This window comes from Peromyscus eremicus, chromosome 20, assembly GCF_949786415.1.
Source record: "Peromyscus eremicus chromosome 20, PerEre_H2_v1, whole genome shotgun sequence".
Lineage (NCBI taxonomy): Eukaryota > Metazoa > Chordata > Mammalia > Rodentia > Cricetidae > Peromyscus > Peromyscus eremicus.
The window spans coordinates 5589800-5603827 of record NC_081436.1 but is presented as its reverse complement, the minus strand read 5'-3'; the positions used below and the strand labels follow the sequence as shown (position 1 = coordinate 5603827).

At 41.0% G+C, this 14028-nt stretch overlaps 1 protein-coding gene across 4 annotated transcripts in view; it reads right to left on the bottom strand.

Moving 5' to 3' along the window:
• The window catches only part of Senp1 (SUMO specific peptidase 1), a 70552-nt gene that overhangs the window by 29235 nt on the left and 27289 nt on the right, over positions 1-14028 (bottom strand). For all 4 annotated transcript variants that reach the window (XM_059247213.1, XM_059247214.1, XM_059247215.1 and 1 more), the window contains 3 exons: positions 6943-7046; positions 6574-6860; positions 4997-5051 (listed from right to left, as the gene is read on the bottom strand). In XM_059247213.1, the coding sequence (XP_059103196.1) occupies positions 4997-5051; positions 6574-6860; positions 6943-7046 (446 nt within the window). The remainder of the gene's footprint in view (positions 1-4996; positions 5052-6573; positions 6861-6942; positions 7047-14028) is intronic.

The following is a 14028-nucleotide window of genomic DNA, read 5'->3' as shown; positions in this document are numbered from 1 at the left end:
CAGAGAAACCCTGTCTCGAAAAACCAAAAAGAAGGTTCTTATAAGCTTCAGGAGATCAAAATTTGCCAACGCTCACAAGCCAAGAAGGACTGGGAGGAACGCAACCTAACTACAGTTCTTATCTCCCACCTACAAAATTTCCTTCTCTTCTATGGGTGGGGAGGAGCCTTCCCTCTCCCTGGCCTGGTATCCCCTTCTCTCATCTGCTAACCATGCATTTAATATCCCATAGGTACACCTAAGAGAAAAAGTTTCCTCTTTGAAACTCCTCATCTTTAAAACTCCTCGGCTGATGTTCTACCATTGATACACATATTTGTTCCCAGCAGAAATTCTAACAATTTAAAGAGTTACAGGTTTTTGTCCTCTGGACCATGGACATGCTGTCTAGCTGCAGATCTACACCCCACCCTCCAGCCCACACCGATGTGCTGTCCGGCCCAGCCCTGCGTCACGCCCTCCAGCCCACCAGACAGAAAATTCTGCTGCTACACTGCGTGTCTCACAGAGCCTGAAACAGTCTGCGCTTCCTGGGTTTCCACTGTATTCCAGCCTTCAAGACCCCCAGCTTCACCCCCATATCCGCAGGAAGTGACCATGAGAGATTTCTACAGCCCCTTTGTCACGTACCCCTTTTTCTGAACTGAACTCTCCAGCCCAGGGGCTGGACTGCCCTTAAAAAATGCTCTATTATTAATTGTATAAGTTCTGCCCATGATCCTGAAATGTAATGTACTGTCAGATATTCTCCTCATGTACTTATGACATGTATGTAAGTCTTGCTATGTATACCCTGACACAGGTTATTACTGTTTTCTCATAGCTAGTGGTTTAACATTGCATCGATTACAAATTTAAACTAGGTAAGCTTCAGCTGCTCACCTTGGTCCCACAGGTGCTCATGACTTACTCAGGTAACTCTTTACCTATGCCTCTTTAAAATACAGGTTAACCAAATTAATACCACTAACCAAAGATTAATAGATAGAAGTAATATTCCAAACTAACCATTTCTTTTTGATAAGTCACAATCATAGTATTCAGACACTTTTAACCATATTATGCCATATTAGCTAAGGACAGATTTTTTTACGATTACTCATCTGCTCCCTTTTGGAGACAGAGATACTCTAACTATATACAGCTATACCTATTAGATGGTTAAACTAATCCTCAGCCTGTCATCTATACTGGGGACACCCATAGTGCCCGATAGTAACTAATTGAAACTTTAAGAACATGTACTAAAAGGATGACCCAACGCTCAGAGGGAATGAAGTCCAGCCCATCTCTCTTGTATGAGAGTGCATATGTAAAAGGGAATCGATGAGCCACGGCAGAGACATGCATCAGCTCTACTCCAAAGATGACAGGCCTATTCCAGTCTACAAGGCTCTTGTGGACAGGGTCACAGGAATGCTAACTGCTCTAACAGAGGTTTCCCCCTCAACTGCCTTCTCTCTTTGCAACCCCCTAACTAAGGGATCTATCATGAACACTTCCAAAGGAAACCTTTGAGGTCCATAAAACAAGTAAATGGAGCTCCAATTTCAAAGTTGGAGACTTGGCTCCATTTAGTTCTGTGGTTCTGAGCAAGTCACTTCCTGTCAGCTTCAAGGTGTGGAAAGTACAGTGGGTTAGAGTTCCGAGTTCCTAGTCACCCTTAGGCTGTGACTTGGCAACAAGTACACTGTTCTGCCTCCTCGCTGTCATTAAGGTTAATGAGAGCTGCTCACCTGGGGCTCGATGAGCACCTGATATATCAACCAGCAGCAGCAGCAGCAGTGTGGTTTTAGAGTAAGACGAAGAAAAGGAACCAACACGAAGTGATGTTTATTACATGATACAAAGACGGAAGACAATGACTCAGGGTTTCACATGAGCAGGTCATGAGTTCGTCTGCATTCCTTACCAAAACACAAATTTGATTGTGAATAGATTTTTGTCTATTTATAAATTACTGTATCCTCTACAACTAGAATACTGTCTGGTACAGAGCAGACCCATGATGGCTGAATAAATGTATAATGTAGGGTCAAGTACTTCTCTTCAGTGGACTGAGGTATCTGTTGGCTCAAAAAGGACAATTATTAGGGAACTGCATTTCTAAAGAGATCACACAGCATTTCTTATATAATTGAGGCATACAGTAGTAAGAGCTACAAGCATATTTGAACAAAGCTGTTCTCAGTGCTCTGTATGTAAAACTGCTATAGTAGTTTTATATGTTTTTAGAAAATATTTATTATGCATACAGTGTTCTGCCTGCATCCCTACAGGCCAGAAGAGGGCACCAGATTACATTACAGATGGTTATAAGCCATCATGTGGTTGCTGGGAATTGAACTCAGGACCTTTGGAAGAAGAGCCAGTGCTCTTAACCTCTGAGCCATCTCTCCAGCCCAGTTTTATATGTTGTTAAGCCTCATGAGAATCTCCATATTAGTTCATCTTCAATATAATATGTAACATGAAATTATTACTCATACTTTACAGAAAACAAAACCACCCTGAGGTTCAGAAGGACAATCTGTATTGGAACAACTAGTATTATAAGCTTTATTGGTCCAGTTCCAGACTATGTTTTTTTCTTCTCATGTTGAAATGCCTTTCGGGATGCTAACACATTGAATAACAAGGAAAACTGAGTACTTGAGCTACTTTAGAGGGCATTTGGGCTTTCTAGGAAGATCACTTATTTAGGAAAGACTGACTTACTAAGCACCCATCACATGTGAGGCACTAAAATTAGCACTGGGTGGTTGGTTAAATGCAAAGATATTAGTGGTAAAGATACAGGGAGGGTGGAGTCTCTAATGTCATCTGGGAAACTCAGACACCATCTAGAAAAAAATAACATCTGAATCAGATTTTGAAAAGCCAGAATTAATCAGTGGTCAAGCAAAGAAAGGGAATCCCAGGCAGAAGACTCAAGAGTGTACAGAGTAAAGAGGTGTGGATGCCACATTCTGGGCAAAAAGGGCAGGTCCTCACTGTAGGATCTTAACTAAAAGGCAGCGTCTGAAACTAAACCTAGAGGCCAAGCAGCCAAATCCTGTAAAAGCAGCTTTAATCCAGCCAAGGACACCACCCCGTTTGCCTTGTTAAATAGCTCATGCTTCAAGTCAATAGGAGAAATCCCCCATAAAGAAAAGGCATACTTATTTAGTAAAGAACCAATGAGAAACTGGGAGTATTCTATCTAATATCACCGTCTTCCAGGAAAGAATCCTAGCTTTTGTTTACTTTACTGTGAGACACGTTTGAAAGCATTAAGCATCTTACGATTATACTTCATCACTTGACAAGGTCTCATGTAGTCCAGGCTGGGTTCAAACTCACTGTGTACATGAGGATGACTTGCTCTCCTGCTTCCACTCTCTAAGTGCTGGGGTTACAGGTGTGCACCCCCATACCAACTTTACGTCACTCTCCACGCTGACAAGTGTGGGTCAAGAGAGTAACAGATTTATTTACATGAAGGCCAAAAAAGCTAAAAGCAGAGGTTAGCCCTGACTCTAAACACCATGTAAGAAATAATGAATCTAAGTAATAAAGTCTCCTTGGAAGACTTAACAGAGAGAACTTTAAAGAATACCTGAAGCTGAGAATAAACGTGGGAGCTGCAAAGAAGGGGACTGGGCTGAGACAGCCCTCTGTCACCTGTAACCATCTCATGACACGGGCTACTGTGATCACTCACACTCACACTACCAAGGCTCCGCACGATGGAGCCACAGCAGTCTACGGAATGTTACAGAGGAAGAAGGGCTTGAAACCCCAGAAACAAAGCTCTACATGGAAGATCACATCTGAGCTGAGCTTTAGACCGCTGTCAGGCAAGCTGAAGGAGAGAGCACATTAAAGACAGAAGGAACAGTGACAGAGGATGAAGTGTACTTACAGACTAAGAGTAGTCATCCGGTGTGTGAGACACACACACCAATCTATTTACAAATACGGCTTCCTCCATGACTTCTGTCTGCTGGCACTTGATCGGATTTGCCCTAGCCACCTTAGATAAACATCCCCCACCCTAGTCCCCCTGACTTCATTACTCTTCACGGCACTGGTAATTACCACTTTTGGCTCACTACTTGTTTCTTATCTTATATAATATGAAGCTCCTTTTAACTGGATGTGCTGGCACACCTTTAATTCCAGCACTTGGAAGGCAAAGGCAGGCAGCTCTCTGTGAGTTCAAGGCTAGCCTGGTCTACATGGCAAGTTCCAGGCCAGTCAAGGTTACACAGTGAGATTCTGCCTCAAAAACAACAATAACAAAACACCAAACACAAAAATAAAATGCAGCTCCCTGAGAACAGGGAGTCTTAGTCACGCTTGCTATCCTAATGTCTATACCAATACCTGACACACAGTAGGTTCTCAATAAATACTCGTTAAAGGAACAAAGCGCCAGAGAATCTAAGACTTGTGAAGGCGTTCTTTTTCTCACACGTAGCCGTTTTGGCTTAACCCTAACGTTACTAAGGTATCCTTGAGGTAATTTATTTATTTATTTATTTTTATTTTTATTTTTTTTAAAATGGACTCTTTTTTTTTTTTTAATTTAATTTATTTATTTATTATCTATACAGTATGCCTGCAGGCCAGAAGAGGGCACCAGATCTCATTACAGATGGTTGTGAGCCACCATGTGGGTGCCAGGAATTGAACTCAGAACCTTTGGAAGAGCAGCCAGTGCTCTTAACCTCTGAGCCATCTCTCCAGCCCCCTAATTTAATAATTTAATGATCATCGGAGCTCTCTACTGATTAGATATGAATTTTAGAAAGGTAACTGTGGTTACAGCATGGATGGCAGACCATGGAAACTCAGCATGGTGGGAAGCATAGTGAAGAAGAGTGAAGGCTGGAGGAAAAAGATGGGACAGGAAGTCACTGAGATAATTTGAACACACAGTTTTATGCCATGTGACTGTCAGTGCAGAACTGTAGCTAAGGAAGGAAATGGCCGACCCTTCCCCTAGGTTTACCTGGAAGCTGGAGTTTGAGATTCTTTCACTTTGAGTAAAATCACAGAGTCTGATCCTAAACAAAGAAACACAAGAGCATGTCATTATGAGTAACATCTCACTGTTTCCCATGTCCGCCTTCAGTTCAAGTTCAAGCTTCTGCACTGTGTTACGTTCTCTGCTGCAAACGCAGCATTAAGCATAGGGTAAGTGACAGACAGGTTAAGAGGTACAGTTTCACTTTACTGAGCCCAGAAACTGGTCCTGAGAAGAGCTGTGCCTCACAAATAAGGAAGTCATTAGGAGCACAGGCACATCTGTCCGTCAGCATTGACCATCCTCCTGGTGCCACAACTTGAAAATTCTTAGTTTATAACATGTACTAAATAAGATGAAAAGAAGGGAACAGGAAAACGGGAGGGAAGTGGAAGACAGAGATAAACAAATAGGTTTATAGAGATGACTTCATCATTGTATTTCAAAGTCCTTCTCCAGTACCAAGAGTATTCCCTCACTCAAGATATTTATTTACAGTACAAGGACATGATGCAATGTCGTGTCCAGTGTTTTACTCCAGTCTAGCTTTATCTCAGTATCTCCTACATGACATGCACTTCTGAGGTTTGAGAACTTTTTTATTTAGATTTCTGGAAAATAAAATAGTTCTCAGCAAATCATTTCACAAAATGTAAAACAAGTTTTCAAGTGTAGTTAAATAGTGATATTACTAAAAATTAAATTCCCAATTAATAATTTCCAGAAAGTAATGAGTACAATAATAATAATAATAATAATAATAGTAAATCAAATGAACTGAGAAAGGAGGAGAGAGCTTTAAGAGATGGCTGCTGTGTGTCAAAAGAACCCTACTCTCTGACCACTTAATCTAAATGAGAATAACCACATAACAAAATTGTTACCACCACCATTGCTCAGCCTGGAGAGATGGGTGAGCTAAGAGTTAGGCAGGATAGTCTTGTTTCTAAAACTTTCAACCACCCTAAAATGCAAAAAGCGTCTATCAAAATTAAAGATTATATGATAAATACTTGTCTAATGTTTGAAAATTCTCAGAACTTCAGAGAACCCCATTTGCATTGTCAAGTAAGAGAAACAAAAAGAAATCACTGAAGCAGGGGGGCTGAGGAGCTTGGACTCTTGGCTTTACTCAGGAAGTTAAAATATTTAGCCTAGCAAGGTGGAGCATGCCTGTAATCCCAGCTCTCTGGAAGCCAAGGTGGTGTAGGACTGCCACAAGTTCAAGGCCAGCCTACTATATAGCAAGTGCCAAGCAGCCATGGGTACAAAGTAAGACCCTTTAAGAAAACTAGTAATAAAATATTATACCAAGTCATTTGTATGCAGGAAAAAAGAACACCCTTTAAAAAAGGAAGGGAGGGAAGAAGGGATGGAAGTGGGGAAGAGTAAAAGGAGAAAAAGGAATGAATTTTATCTGTGGGTTTGTTTGGTTTCATCATGGCATGGCTAACTGAGTCCTAGGTATTTAACTAGACTTCCATATGTATTAAGTTATATGTATCACGGTTTTGCCTGCAGCAGCTACACTGAACAGTTAACTGACTGACAGTGTTACTCACCTTCAGACTGTGTACTTGATGCTGGCACGTTATCTGGCTGAGGTGGGGTGGAGAGGCGAGAATGAGACCGGCGGTAAGGAGCAGAGGCTTTGGGTCCAAATGCAGCATCTCGGGCACAAGACGACAGGGGAACCGCGCCACCGTGGGCCAGCGGTTCCTGCGCAGTTACAACACTAGCAGAGCCAGAGGATGAAGTATCTGAGCCAAAGACGTGAGATGCACAAGAGTTTCCATTTCTCAACAGGGAGTCTCTCAGGGAGTTCTTATTGGAACTAAGACATCGAGATCTAGTAAAGGAAGGATACAGTTTCAATATCGAACAGCAAATGGTGAAGTTACGTTCACATGAAAGCTACTTTTGTGACTTACAGGTGCAAAGGGAAATGTGTGGTGGGCTTGGCTACAGAGAACTGTTTCCCCGTGACCATCTGCAACAGCTGCCTATAGATCTCTTTTTCTTCTTCTTGAACTGTCTGTAAGGGAGAGAAAAGAAAAGATCCTAACCACGAGGCAAACCATTCTCAGGTTAGCATGTAGAGACTCAGAACCTCTGCCAAAGCTCTAGCAGTCCTGAAGATAAAGAACTACTATACACTGATGATACTCTCAATGTATGCATAAGAGGAGCTAAGCAGAATTAAATCTCAGAGACAGCTTGTTTTGGAAAACTATGGTGGATATAACAGTGCTGAGAAGCTCCTGAATATAAAACCAGAAAGCCATGAAACAATTATTTAATCACTCAAATGATAATGAGCCCAGAAATGAAACATTTAAGACTTCTGAATTAGAATCCTGATCAGTCCCTTGAGTCCCAAGGAGGTAAGCACACAGCGAAGCTCTGTCAGAGGCAGTTACCTTCAACAGCTGCTTCTTCCATGCAGGTGCAAGTGTGTTCTGAAGATGGAGTCCATCTCCACCATTTAATTATTTATTGTTCTCTAAGTCTCAATTTAGTATTTAGGAAAAACCAACAACAATACATATAATCTGTAACATTTACTCACTGACTTGAACATCTACTATGTTCACTTTTAGTCACTTGAGATTTGGCATTGAATAAAATAAATATGCAGCCTTTGTGGAGTTCATATTATAGTTATTACAGGGGCTGTCAATCAAAAATTGTTCACAGCATGAAGAAAATTAAAGAACAAGGAAGATACAAACTGATGGAGGGGCATAGCAGGAAGACACAATCTCTCTAAAAAGATGACGTTTCAGCAGAAACCGAAACTAAGGAAGGTAGAAGGTTATGTGTGTGTGTGTGTGTGTGTGTGTGTGTGTGTGTGTGTGTATATGTATATATATGTGTGTGTATATATATATATATATGTGTGTGTGTGTGTGTGTGTGTATATATATATATATATATATACACACACACACACACACACACACAAATGCAAAGCCCAAGACAGGAATGAACTTCAAGTTTTAAGACCTGTGCAAAAGAAGCGCAGAACAAAGGAGGTCACTGGGAGAAAGGATTCTGTAAGGACCCATCACCCTGCAAAAGCATCTACTCTACAATGTGGAGCTCAATAAGAAATGCCCAACTACTTTTTTTCAGCCGCCAGTCTTCACAAAGTGAAATTCATTGTGTTAGGGTTTCTATTATGACATTTCAGTAAGCGTATTAACATTTTATGTAATTACAAATGTTTGGGGTTTTTTGAAGATCTATTTATTTACTATGCATACAGTGCTCTGCCTGCATGCATACCTGCAGGCCAGAAGAGGGCACCAGATCTCATTACGGATGGCTGTGAACCACCATGTGGGTGCTGGGAACTGAACTCAGAACCTCTGGAAGAGCCATGTGAGCCATTTCTCCAGCCCTACAAATGTTTATTAAAAGCAGAATGAACTGGGAGGCAGAGGCAGGTGGATCTCTGTGAGTTTGAGCCCAGCCTGGTCTATAGAGTGAGTTCCCGGACAGCCAGGGCTACACAGAGAAATCCTGTCTTGAAAAAACAACAACAACAACAACAAAAAACCCAGAATTAACTAAAGCAGTAACTACAAAAGTGAAAAGTGAACAGACACTAACACTTTTCTTCCTGAATCTTTCACTGTTGCTGCAAAGTAAATTACAAGTATATTGTTATTATAATGTTACTCATTTGCTAGGTGGATTTAAATTGTGAAGCAGGACAACTCCAACTATCCTGAAATTTGAACAGCTAAGTGATTAAAACAAAAGGAAGAATTAGGCAAGCATTTGGTGGACAAACAGACCCCAAGGAGAAAACAACAGCTTGTGATGTTCTCTGCAGGGCGTTGGGGTCCACACTGTTTTATGCCTGGCACGTTCATACTGTAGCCATAATACCGATGGATGACCTAGTCTAGTGTTTGAGATAATGCTTAAGTTCTTCAGGATAAAGAGCTGGAAGTTTTTGTGGGATGCCATAAATGACAACAGTCAGGGGAACAGAGGAGAGACTATTCCAAGAGAAAAAACCATGAGGAATCAGGAAGGGACGGGACAGCTCAACAGCACAGAGAGATAGAAAGGTGACCTAAAGGAACACAGAACTGGAGAGACTCTTAAGAGTGAGGCTGAGAGTGTACACAGCCCGACTGACAACCAGCAGTTCTAGATTCAGGAGTCTTCCTACAGAGCAGGCTTCTCTTGGAGAAGAAATCCATTACAATGTATCCCATATCCTGGATTGCTATGATCAGTGTCATTTTTAGGTAGCTAGTTAGATGGCAGGCTTGAAGGACCTTGGGGTTAGACCCTTCCTTGGTAGCCAGCATCCTGTGAAACCAAGGACTGAGCAGCAGAATTTCATTACCAGCCAGAAGAGTAGGACCTGAGTCTTCCCTCTGGCCCTGAAGGAATGAGGGTAGAAAATATTACAAGTCTTTGTTTTTTGTAGACTAGTCTTTTCCTTTAACTTTGCTTCTTCTTTCTTTCCTTCTGTGTTCCTTTGTCTTACCCTTGTATTTTTATTCCTTTTACCTTTATTAATCTTTAAGTTCCCAGTATAGTTTACATTATTTTTGCCTCCCTTTTCTCTATGTTCATGGTCTAGAAGTCATTGCAATTGTTTTTTTATGTTTGTTTTGCTTTGTGTTGTTGCTGTCATGGCAATTTGATTTTTCCCTTCTGAGTGGTATGAGGATTGAGCCCCCAGAAAAGGCCGCTCCTCCCAGGTAAAACCATAATGACAGCCATCCAGGCTGAGAATAAGGCTCTTGGCATGCAAGCATGAAGATGCGAGTTTGGATATCCAGAACCAACTGAATGCCTTTGGGAACGGCAGCCAGTCAGCAATTCCAGTGCTCACAAGGACTTCCTGGAGCAAGCTGGCTAGCTAGACTAGTTATATGGGTGAGTTCAGGTTCTAGTGAGGGACCCTGCCTCAATAAGTAAGGTGGACTGCTATGGAGGAAGACCCCTGACATGAGTTTGGGACCTCTACATGCATGTGTCCACACACAAACACACAAATATATGCCCCTCACACAAGTGAACACGCATACATACACATGCACATTCACAAAAAAAGGCCTCCTTACAGATGTCCAAATCACAACACAGAAACACAAGACACCAATATGGTGGAAGTAAGAGAAAAAAATTAAAAGATCTAGTTTAAGAAATGATCAGTTGGTTAGTTACCTTTCTTGTCACTGTGACAGAACACTTCCTAAAATAACTTAAAGAACTTACTGGCTCCCAGCACAGGGGATGCACTCCCTCACAGCAGGGCAGGCACAGTGGCTAGAATGGCTGCCAGTTGTTGGTGTCAGCCTTCAGGTCAAGGCTGGCTGTAGGAAAGCTCAACTATAACCTCCAGCTCTGCACCCATGGCCCTCCCTCTGCCAGTTAGGGCCCACGTCCACAAGGTTCCTCTACCTCCTAAAACAATGCACCAGCTAGTTCAAACTTCACACTCAAACCTTACCAATCACTGACCCACAACAGAATTTAAATAAACAGATGAATGAAGAAGTCAGCTGAAGATTTAGACAAAAAAATTCAGCAAAGAGACAACACATTCAAAGCCATAACAAAAGAAAAGAAAAAAAATGGGAATGGAAAATTTGGAAATTTTTGTTTTATTAAGGGCTGCAGAAATAGTTCAGTGAATAAAGGCACAACCCTGATGGCTCACGTTTGATCTCTAGGACCTAAACGGGAGAAGAAAGCACTGATGTCAGTGAGTGCCGTGATGTGTACGTACACACACACACACACACACACACACACACACACAAATAAATGTTAAAAAAAAAATAAGATGACAGACCAGAGCACTAGGAAAGAATAAAAAGTATTGAAGACAAAGCTGAGGAATTATTACAGTAAGATATCAACAAAGAGAGGGAGAGAAGAAAAAGCAGTATTTTCAGCTGGGCAGTGGTGGTGCATGACTTTAATCCCAGCACTCGGAAGGCAGAGGCAAGCAGACCTCTTAGTTTAAGGCCAGCCTGATCTACAAATCGAGTTCCAGGACAGCCGGAGCTACACAGAAAAATCTTGTCTCAACAACAACAACAACAACAACAAAAAAAAAAAAAAAGAAAAAAAGAAAAGAAAAAGCAGTATTTTTAAAACATGCATGTATTCCAATAAACCAGAAAAATTCAGGAGTGTATACATTTTTGGATAGTTATATGACCTAACAAAACTGAACTTCTTGTTATGAGATATAACAACAACCTAAACAGATCAATAATGATACTGAATCACTAATCAAAGTCTCCAAACAAAGAACAGTCCAGGACCAGACATTCACTGATTAAAAAAAATCTTTCAGACTTAAGAACTAACATCAATTTTCTTCAAACTATTCTACAAGATAGAAAAGAAATAAATACTCTCAAACTCATTCTATAGAGCCAGTACTACCTTAAGGCCACAACTGGATAAGGACACAATAGAGAGAAAAATGATAAACCAAATTCTTTCATGAACATAGATGCAAAGATCTGTAGCATGAATCTTAAAAGTTCTTATTAATAAAATCAAACCCGAGGCCAGTTATTGGGGTTAATGCTGTAGATCAGAGAGACAGAACAAGCCATAGCTATCTCACCTTGCCGGATCCTCAGCTGGTCTTGTCTCCTCAGACTGGAGGCCTCTAAGTCCTCATCCAGAATGGCTCTCAGCTGAATTGCTGCTCGAAAGCCTAAACGCTTAACCAACCAAATGTTTAACCAGCCAAATGCTTCTAGTTTCTGGTCCTCACGCCTTATATACCTTTCTGCTTTCTACCACCACTCCCTGGGATTAAAGGCGTGAGTCACCATGCTTGGCTGTATCCTTGAACAGATGGATTTCTGCCTCTGGAATGCTAGGATTAAAGGTGTGAGTGCCACCATTTTCTAGCCTTTGTATCTAGTGGCTGTCTGTTCTCTGACCCCAGATAAATTTATTAGAGTGCACAATATTTTGGGGAACACAATACCACATTTCCCCTCTTTTTGTCTAAAATTAAAAAAGCTTATAACTAATACAAGAAAAATTATATCCAATAAGTATATACAATATACAGAGTCAAGATTACATTAATGATGTCTAGTCTATTAACATATGACAGATTCAGACAAAAAACTCCATTGATATATAACAATGTCCAGTCCAGTAACATTTGACAAATTCAGACAAAAAGTTTTCATTACTTATTTAAAACAAGTAGTTCCTTTTTAAAAGTAGACTCCATAATCTCCCTTTTTATCTTATCATATCCATAAAGATCTTAAGTTATTTCCAAACAAAATTCAACAACACATTAGAAATACTGTACACCATGACCAAGTTGGTTTTATTCCAGTGATGGAAGGCTGGTACCACACACAAATCAGGAAATATAAACAGAAGCCAGGGTAAGTATCACATCATTACTGTGATAGATGCAAAAAACGAGTCTCTGACAAAGTTCAATGTCTTTCATGCCAAAAAGCCCTGAAGAAAGACATGTCTCATACCATATAATAATCCTATAGTCTTCATGGGCTATGCTGAATGGGGAAAAACTTAAGGCACTTCTTACAAAATCAGGAACAAAACATTGGTGCTCATTCTTACTGATTTCTAGCTAGAGCACTAAAGCAAGAAAAGCACGTTACAAATGGGAAAGAAAGATGTCATCATGTCACTCCCACTTGCTAATGATATAATCCTGTACTTAAAAGACCCCAAAGACTCCATTAAAAGACTTTTATGCTTGGTAAAATGTGGTGATATTGTGTTCCCCAAAATATTGTGCACCCTAATAAACTTATCTGGGGTCAGAGAACAGAACAACCACTAGATACAGAAGCTAGAAAATTGTGGCACACACACCTTTAATCTTAGCATTCCAAAGGCAGAGATCCATTTGGATCTCTGTGAGTTCAAGGCCACACTGGAAACAGCTAGGCATGGTGACACATGCCTTTAATCCCAGGAAGTGATGGCAGAAAGCAGAAAGGTATATAAGATGTGAGGACCAGGAACTAGGATGGTTAAGCTTTCAGGCTTTTAGCAGCAGTTCAGCTGAGATTCATTTGGATAAGGACTCAGAGGCTTCCAGTCTAAGGAAACAGGATCAGCTGAGGAATTGGTAAGGCGAGGTAGCTGTGGCTTATTCTGCTTCTCTGATCATTCAGCATTCACCCCAGTACCCGGCTTCAGGTTTGATTTTATTAATAAGAACTTTTAAGATTCTTGCTACAGTAAATACTTTCAACAAAGTAGCAGTATAAAACCTAAATACACCCCATTTCCCCCACCAGCCTTCTCCAAAGCCACTGAGGAAAAAGAATCATATAGATGTCTGCTACCCAGAATCTCCACTCTTTCAGCCTCTTTGCTGATGCATCTAAGGGTAATGAACTGCTTCCTGCTGGCACTGAGGGTTGTATCCATGTAAGAATTCAACAGAGGCCAGGCAGTGGTGGTGCACACCTTTAATCCCAGTACTCGGGAGGTAGAGGCAGGCAGATCTCTGCCAGTTCAAGGCCAACCTAAGCTACAGATGAGTTCCAGGAAAGTCCAGGAAAGGCACCAAAACTACACAGAGAAACCCTGTCTCCAAAAACAAAAAACAAAAAACAAAAAAAAAGGAGAGAGAATTCAACAGAGAAACAGCAGGAAGACCCTCAATACTGTCCAAGGGATTGCTGATGATTAAGATTAAAAAGAAACTAATTTAAAGAGAAATTTGCCTGCAATGGACTGTAATGGAGCATCAAGAATCTGGAGAAGTAATTCAGTTATATATGTCAGTTCCTGACAGACACTGGAGTAAGGAGGATCAGCGGGAGGATCATGGATCCTAAGTGGCTGCTGTTCTTTGAAATGTACTTAAGGATTTCCTTGCAGTGAGTAGACTTTCCCTTCTCTTCTGTCCCTTGTCCCAGGTTTACAACCCTCACAGCTTGTACAACGTAACCATTTGGGGGCTTCTGCTTTTAACTTGAACTAGTAACTCCTTCAGGCAATAAACTGCAAAG